The sequence below is a fragment of the Cupressus sempervirens genome, chromosome 11 (assembly GCF_028749045.1).
Source record: "Cupressus sempervirens isolate cs-2001-9-10 chromosome 11, ASM2874904v1, whole genome shotgun sequence".
NCBI lineage: Eukaryota > Viridiplantae > Streptophyta > Pinopsida > Cupressales > Cupressaceae > Cupressus > Cupressus sempervirens.
In genome coordinates, this window is record NC_143128.1 from 578,284,635 (window position 1) to 578,293,303 (window position 8,669).

At 32.0% G+C, this 8,669-nt stretch overlaps 1 protein-coding gene across 1 annotated transcript; it reads left to right on the forward strand.

Annotated features, from left to right (window-relative positions):
• Positions 1-3,690: 3,690 nt before the first annotated feature.
• LOC149530971 (acid phosphatase 1-like) lies at positions 3,691-5,279 on the forward strand. The gene is made up of 3 exons (XM_089809526.1): positions 3,691-4,055; positions 4,148-4,357; positions 5,102-5,279. The coding sequence occupies exons 1-3, from the start codon at positions 3,700-3,702 to the stop codon at positions 5,277-5,279; spliced, it is 744 nt and encodes a 247-aa protein (XP_089665652.1). The 5' UTR covers positions 3,691-3,699.
• The last annotated feature ends 3,390 nt before the right edge of the window (positions 5,280-8,669 follow it).

The window sequence follows — 8,669 nt, forward strand, 5'->3', positions numbered from 1 at the left end:
TGATAAGGATGAACAACATCACCAACATAGAGATGCCATCAATATCATATTAGGAACAATAGCTCATACATATATGTGAATGAAGAATTGAGTTATTTATTTCATGATAATGAAGAATCAACCCCTCCCCTCTCAGTAACCTTGCCTGCCATATATATACAACACTACCATCTTGAAGCCTATCATTAATGCTTCATATTTTACCATGTTATTCATGCAAGGGAATAACAACTTATCATACTTTAGTATTGTACATCTCTTTATATTTGGATATATGCATGCTTTGAGTCAGATTAGAATACATGATTGATAAAATACCAAATCAAAAGAGTCATTTCAGACACTAATCTCTCATCAACATATTCAAGACAAATGAATCATTGGAAATCATTTGAACAAAAACATCAAAATATATTATAACAACAGTGTTCAATGAGGCTTGAATCTTATCTATATTGAAATCATGAATTAAGAAATACTGTGTGTCTAATTTCTAAATTGAACTACAAATCTTGCAAATAAATTATGGAGAACCTGTATTCAATCATAATTAGGTTTTGACCTCTGCTACACATTTCAACACCAATGCCTATCAGCTGTACTCTTGGACCCTGTCCGGGTACAAGTGCTAGTAATAATTATGCCATAGTTAAAACTTAAGACATTATTCACAATAATGAGTCGATTCATATTACTTGTTATCTACATAATCACTATTTCAATAACCACAATTTGCATTGATATAATTGGCATTTAGTAAGACCGATCCACTTGGAATATTATTGGTCAGTTAGAGTTATTAATATTGATTGATGATAATTAATCTGACAATAATCATTAGATAATATTATTTTGAGATAAATATATATATATATATAGTTGGATATAGAGATAGATAAATAGATAGATATACTTGTTATTACACACACACACACACACACACACACACACACACACACACACACACACACACACACACACACACACACACACACACACACACACACACAGCCACACTGTGTGTGTGTGTAATTATTAGTCAAGGATAATGATGATTGATTTAGTGATCATAACAAAAATTTATGATCAATTCAATTTGACTGAAGTTATCACATTAACACATGATATAATTTCAAAGAAAAATGAGGTTGTTAAAAAAATACCCCCAATGTCATAGAATAATATCTAAATCCATTGTTCCATAGCACCTTACTTCAATATAATGTAAGGGTCAGATAAGGCTTTTTTAGACACATGGACAGATTGTTTCCTGCTTAAGAGGAGCTATTACAGGGGTTCCGTAAGGGGGGCTTAAGCTCTATTTTTTAGGAAGGAGGTGATCTCATGAGTAAAATTTTATTTTGCTACAGGATTGTTTAGAATCTTCTCCTAAAAAATAGAAGCCCCTAATTTGTAGGAAGTGGGTGAAAAAGGGGCGGGGCTAGAAATAACCCCATTGGCTTAGGAATTTTTTTTGCTACTTGTCAAACATTTGAATTTATATTTTTAGTTAAAAAATAGTTTTATAGGGAAATTAATTTTTTACTTATTTTTAATTTATTTTCCTTCAATTTTGGAGGTATAATTGTCAGCTTGAATATACAACCTAAGCCATGGGACCATACAACCTAAGCCATGGGACCACTAGCTTTAAAATATTTCCTAAAAAATAGAAAGCGACTTCCACTCTATTTTATAGGAAGCCCCCTTCCATGGGATCCCAGCCTAAGTGTAACTACGAGAGAGTTTCCAATATGCAAACAAGTGATTTATCCTCCAAGATGTCTACAATGCAAGGTATGAACACCTTCAAATTAGGAAAACTCCACAAAATTTTGAAATTTTCTCTATATTACATATATGAATATTATACATCAAGTTTTGCCTCAATAAAACATGATAGTATCTTGATTGTGTCTTTTTTTCAACATAGTGATAAGATTTTTTGATAAAGATGCCAAAAAACTTTTAAGGATGACAAAGCACGTTTCAAGTTAGCCATGTTCTATGCTGGCTATAAGTATAGTTAGAGTATGTTTGGACTTTGGACATATACATGCCAAGAAATGCAACAATTTAATACAACAATGAATGCATGGTGTTTGATTGCAACAGCCCTTGCCTTAAGCTAAAGAAAGCTTTAGGTAACAAAAACATGTTAGAATTACTTCTAAGTCCTAATTATTGTTTTGATTCATTTTTTAAAGCCAACTTCTATTTTTCCTAGAAATTGCTTTGCCCACGTTAGTAACATATAAACTGAATTTGATACAATCAAGTAGCCTCAAGAGAAATCAATTGATTGACCTTGACAAGATTGATCTCTATTTTCAGGTTTGATCTTCAAAGTCAATCCAGGCACTTTTGGTAGGTTACTATCAATCTAAAAAATAATTGAATACAATAATATTCCAAAATTCATGGTGTACTCTCTCTCTCTCTCTCTAGTTCCCAATTAAATCCACATTTTCTCAAAACCAAATCATTAGCTTTTGGTTTATTAATTTATTCCAGAAAAAGAGTTTTGCTACAATGCAATAAAGTTATGTAAAACAAAAAAAAATTTAAAGAGTGAATCGTAATCTCACTTGTAACTCTTTAATTTGTTGATTCATGGAAAAAATAGTGTTGAAAAAACTCCTGTTTATAAGACCAGTGTCATGTGAACGAAGAATAACTTGTGGTCCATTGTTGCAATTAGGATTCCTCGGTTCCTTATATTTGTTTAAAGGAACCAATGATAGGGAAGATCCATGCTTATGGTGGAGGCTACCTTGGTTATCTGAAAGCAATTGATGTTGGGAATGTGGCACCATAATACAGGTTCTTATTGGCCCTGCAACAGAATTAGATTCTAAATTATTCTCTAAGAAAACATCTTTCCATTGTGATTTAGAGAACAACGAGTATAGAGACGAGATCACAATACATTTAACCACTAGAAGCAAAAACAGAGGTAGATGCTGCGACTAAGAACAACAATAAGAGTGCATACACATATAATCCCTTCATCATTTGTGCAATTACTTTAATGTCTATTCTTTTTGTACTAAAAATTAGATTGACGATGGTACTATTTATAATTAAAGCTGGTCATTTATTTTTTATTTATGTAATTTCCAGAATTATGAATGAATGAATCAAAGATTTTTAATGACATTTAGAAGGTCATAAGCTTAAAGGACCCACATTAAGTTCCTAGTCAGTCTAGTGTGATTTCTCCAACACAATGTCTTTTGTTTGCATAGGTAAAATGGCCCCTACGAGGATGTATTTCTATGAATAGCATAGCTGTATGATGTAATGGGTCGTTGTTTACCATGTAAAACTTACAGGTGTCGGTCGTTATTTGCCATGTAAAACTTACAGGTGAGAACAAATGAGTAGCGGTAGCTACAAAGAAAGTTTTATAGAAATGGACATCAATGAATGAATGGGCTCTTGTATTATCGGCGACGGCAGCTGCAAAGAAAGTTTGAGACAATGCCAAATTATGGACTACAGATTTTGCAGTTGTAGCTCGAGGTTTGAACTTGGCATTTGTGATGAGAGAATGCATAACCAATGAAACTACTTTGTCAAACATAACAATTTAATCATTATGAAAGGTAGGTTTTATAATAATTTAATCTTTTTTTGTTTCTTATAAGGTATATATATCATAGTTGACCCAGCATAAAAAGGATATTTGCATTACCAATGGGCAGACGCAGTTTTCTCCCTTTTATTCTCCTTTTCATCTTTCTCGTTGGGTTGGGAAAACAGGGGTCATGCACTGCAGTTAGACATTCTGTTAATGGCTGTTCTGCTTGGAGAACCAGCGTTGAGAGTGGCAATGCGAGGGGTTGGAAAGTGGTGCCTAGCCGTTGCATTTCTAACGTTGGGAAATACATGGAGAGAGGACAATATTTGCTCGATTTCAAAGTAGCCGTTGAACAGAGCATCGCTTACATCAACGATCTGGAGTTGCATGGAGACGGCAAGGATGCCTGGGTTTTTGACATTGACGAAAGCACATTATCCAATCTGCCCTACAACAGAAAACACCAATATGGGTACTCAAGTTATTTGTTATTATTATTAACTACTATTTTGTAGATGATTTTTCTTTTCATGAGTCAGGCAGTTGATTGCATGTTTATTGCAGGGGAGAGACATACAATTCAACGGCGTTTGACGCATGGGTAGCGGAAGGAACGGCCCCTGTTCTGCCCTCGGCGTTGCAGCTTTACAATGCTTTGTTGAAAAAAGAAGTCAAAATCTTCTTTATCACTGGAAGAGATGAGGATTTTCGTGAGGTCACAACGAAGAATCTTATGAGAGCTGGTTATACAAAATGGTCGGGTTTAATAATGAGGTTTGTAGGAGATTCTTTTGTTACATCAAGTCAAATAAATTGTGATATTGTTATCAAGATTCAACAATGTAGTTTTTTGAGTCTATTTTCTTGACACATATTTGATGAGAAGTAGTTTGTAAGAATGCATATCTCATGAGAATGAATGGAACACTCATTGATCTATGTTTCATCAGTAGTGGTATTCACAAGAACCCATCTATCATGTAAATGAAGGGAGTATTTATTGTCCTATATTTCATGTGTAGTGGTTCACGAGAACCTATTTCTTTTAAGAATGAATAAACTACTTACTGAACCATGTTTTATGTGTAGCCCCTCACAAGAACCCATTTCTCATGAGAATGAATAGAACGCTAATCGACCCTACATGTTTTAGGGCTTGCAAGATCCCATTTCTCATGAGAATGATTACAACAATCATTGTCTCATGTTTTATGTGTAGTGGTCACAAGATCCCCTCTCTTCTGAGAATGAATAGAACACTATTGATCCATGTTTTAGGGTATAGTTGTTCACAAGATCCCATTTGTCATGAGAATGACTGGTACAGTAATGGTTCATAAGATCCCATCTCTCATAAGAATGAATGGAACATTGAGTGACTCACAAGATTTTATTTTTCATGAGTTACATTTAGATAATGCTTACAAAAATTTTGTTATCTTTCTAAGATATAACAGCTCCATTTAAACTGAAAATCTTTTTTTTAAAATTTGTTTAATGACTGTGTTTATATTGCAGGGGTGAGAAAGATCAGGGAAGCACAGCAGTGGAGTATAAATCGGGGAAAAGGGATGAGCTTTTGAAGAACGGCTACCGGATTTTGGGAAATGTTGGGGATCAGTGGAGTGATTTAACGGGATCTTCTGTGGGTTCTCGCACTTTTAAGCTTCCAAATCCCATGTATTATATCAGCTAGACCTGAAGTCATTAGTCGTTTCATTGAAATCCATTGCACAATGATTTTAGACTGCTGGTTCACGAGAAATTTGTTTTAGTGTTATTTATGTTTGGAATGTGGAATGTTAAGGAAGTAGATATTATATCTCAGATTTTGGGCGGACGCTTTTATCCAGACTGGTTTATAATATTGTCCTATTCTGGAGGATAAGAAATGCAATATTCAAATCACATTTATGCCTTTAGTATTGTATATTTTCTGAAAACCCTATGATTAATGAAGAGAGTGGAGTAGGTGATTTGATAGTTTTGATGGTATTTGTGGATTTAATATCTGTATTTATTAGTAATATGAATTCAAAGTGCTTCGTGTTCATTATGAATATTCTAATTAAATGAGGCATTATTTGAAAAATAATAAATTGTTAAGTACATTTAAAAAAATTATTTATTGTACAATTATTATTGTAGGGAAAGAATTCAATATTTGAACATTTCAAATGGTTGCGATAGGAATTATTGATTTAAGATGTCTATATTTATTAATTTAATACTTACATTTGTTGATTTAATGTTCAGTTTTTTTGTCAACATTGTAATAATAGTTGACTCTCTAAAATTATTGCTATGATGATTAGCTGTAATTGAGTAGAATGTACTATTAGTTCCAAAGAACAACTTATAATGTGAATGCTACATCAATTCCACAAGCATAACACTCACTTTATTGGCTGATTTGGCCCTAAAACCTTTGTTATAAGTAGGGGACTTGACAAGTAAGCTACTATTAAAAAAAATTAGAAATTAAAAATTTTCACGTAGAATTTTGAACAACTAGTGTGATGTAGGAGCATCCTGGGTTGCCTTACTATACTACTTATATGTGTGCATTCTGTGAGTTATTTTCGAGTTGCAAAGTTCTAGTAGTAGTGACCTAGTTTCTTGTGATGACATAGTCCTTGCTTTGGCTGAGTTTTGTGGTTGTTGAGTGTGCTTTTTGGTTTTCTAACGCTCGGCTCCTTCCTTGAACGAGGTTGTTTGTGATTAGTTCTTAGCATGAGATGACTTGTTTATTTAATTCGATTCATGAATTTAATGTAAGGATTATGCATTGGGATGTGTGCACACTGTTGTCAGGTCGACCTTCTCTTATGTAAAGATCTAGAATCTTTTGTAAGCCATTTTGAAAAGTATAAGTAAAGGTGTCTAGACTTAGGCCAAGTAGTGCTTAGAGAGTTTGGAAAAAAGGGAAAATGATCATAGAGGAGCAAGTCTAGAGTCATAATTTGTGGAGATTGTGGATCTTGAAGTTGTAATTTGTAATAATCTTGTATTGGCTGTAACTCGGAAGACGTCACAACGGCGCATGTTTGTAGATAATGTAATGAATTAACAAAAATATTGGTGTTTCTTAGTGTTGTTCTCTATGTTGTTGCTTCTATTGTGTTTACTCGACAAGGTGTTTGGACTCTTAGGTGTGCCTTTGGCCCTTACTTTCCAACCATCCCTGCATCATAGTGAAGAAAAAAGAATAAAATACATAAAGAAAGGAAACCAATTGTTGCCCATTATAATAACTCAAATAACCATCACTAAGATCAACATAAGCAACTCAACAACTCGAAAGAGCTACAACCACAACAACATCTACACGTACATTATAAATTGAATTTTAACATTTGTTGAAGTTCCTTGGAGCAAAATACATCTTTTTTGAATTTGCTTTACTCATTTAAGTCACCTCAACAAAGAGATTAAGTCCCTTCTACCGACAATTGTTATGTTGGCCTCTTGATTTTTAGAAGTAATAAAAATAAGAAAAACTTAAAATCTAAAAGAAACCAATACAACTATTTGTTGTGCACTTATCATCATGTAAGTTGTTTCTACTAATATTTTGTATAAGTTTATTTATTTTATTCATTATAAGATTGTATAATAATGTGAAATCATATTCGATGATACATAATTGAAACTGTTGTATTATAAATAAGGTCTTCGCTAAGGCAATGTACAAAATTAGAAATGATTTGAAATACTCAAGATAGAATCTGAGAAGCATGGAGGCAAAAATAGTTAAGATTTTAAGCCTTCTTTTGTCAAGAGATATATTTTAAAATTTATTTTGGTGTACCATTTTTTAATTTGGGTTTAGTGGGAAGGATTGTTATTTTGTTATGTCATTTTTTTTCAAATGAATTAAGTTGTTCATTTTTTGTTGTTCCCATACTTGATATGTATATGATTGTAGGGCATTCTATGATAAAATTCTACCTCTACCATGTCCTTAATGATAAGAGGCACTTATTTTTTATTTTTTTGGGCATAGATGGTCCATGTACTTGTCTCACACTTTATTTTGTCCTCATGATTACATGTCCAGTGGACAATTAACAATCTTGCTTTTCTATTATTGTAGGTCTTTGACATAGTAACTTTCTTTCAATTAATTTTCTTTGTTCGAATCCCAATCATAATTTTTTTCAATTTTTTCATTGTTGTGTAGGCATTCTTATAATTTAATTTTCCATTTACACATCCATTTTTATGGTTTTTTAATCCTAACATATTCTTCCTTAGACTTTTGTATTCTTCTCTAAAACCATTTTGAGCCAATAAATCACCATTTTGGTAGAAATAATTTTAAATTCCTCTTAGTTGGTCCCTTTTTTTATTTGTCGTACTACTTTCACATCACTCATCAAACATTGTTGAAATGATAAGAAAGTTCATAAACACATTTTCTTGATTTATGCATAAATAATTTAATGGACTTGAACCTATATTGTAGTATGTATGAATCTTTCTATTCATCCACATTTTCTATTTTCACCCATGAATCTTTCTATTCATCCATGTTTTCTATTTTCACCCAATCTTTCAAATGAGATGCTTGTGAAAATTAATTCCAAGATGTTTGGTGTCTCACTATTTCTAGTAGGTTTTGTTTGTAAAGGCAATAAAATTGTTTTATTTTTCTTAATAAAAATATCATGAATTTGATTTAGTTCATATTGACTTAAATAAGAAGAATTTTAAGGTGTTCAAATACTCTTTCCAAACATGTAAATTTATTGCCTATCAGTTTATAAAAAATAAAATAGCCTCTTACTATGTAAGTCTAATATTCCTAAAAACATTTTAATTAAATCAATTTTAATAAATGATATAATTTATTTATATTTATCATCTTATATCATTTTTATTATAGTCATTTACCTATTTACATTTTCATATTGCATTTCTACTTTCTCATTTTGATAATATATCATAAACTATGATCCTAATGCTCAAATTAGAAAAATATAGCAAGCCACAATCAATTAAATCTAATTTTTGTTGAAAAACTCAATACTCGTGTGTCTATTTTATTTTTGAAAGGAAACAATCAATGTAACCAAATGAATGC

Bases quoted from the DNA above. Each gene is read 5' to 3' on its own strand.
- LOC149530971 (XM_089809526.1), top strand. From the start codon at position 3,700: ATGGGCAGACGCAGTTTTCTCCCTTTTATTCTCCTTTTCATCTTTCTC. The intron at 4,056-4,147 runs GTACTCAAGTTA...TGTTTATTGCAG, and splicing joins AACAGAAAACACCAATATGG to GGGAGAGACATACAATTCAA. The intron at 4,358-5,101 runs GTTTGTAGGAGA...TTTATATTGCAG, and splicing joins TGGTCGGGTTTAATAATGAG to GGGTGAGAAAGATCAGGGAA.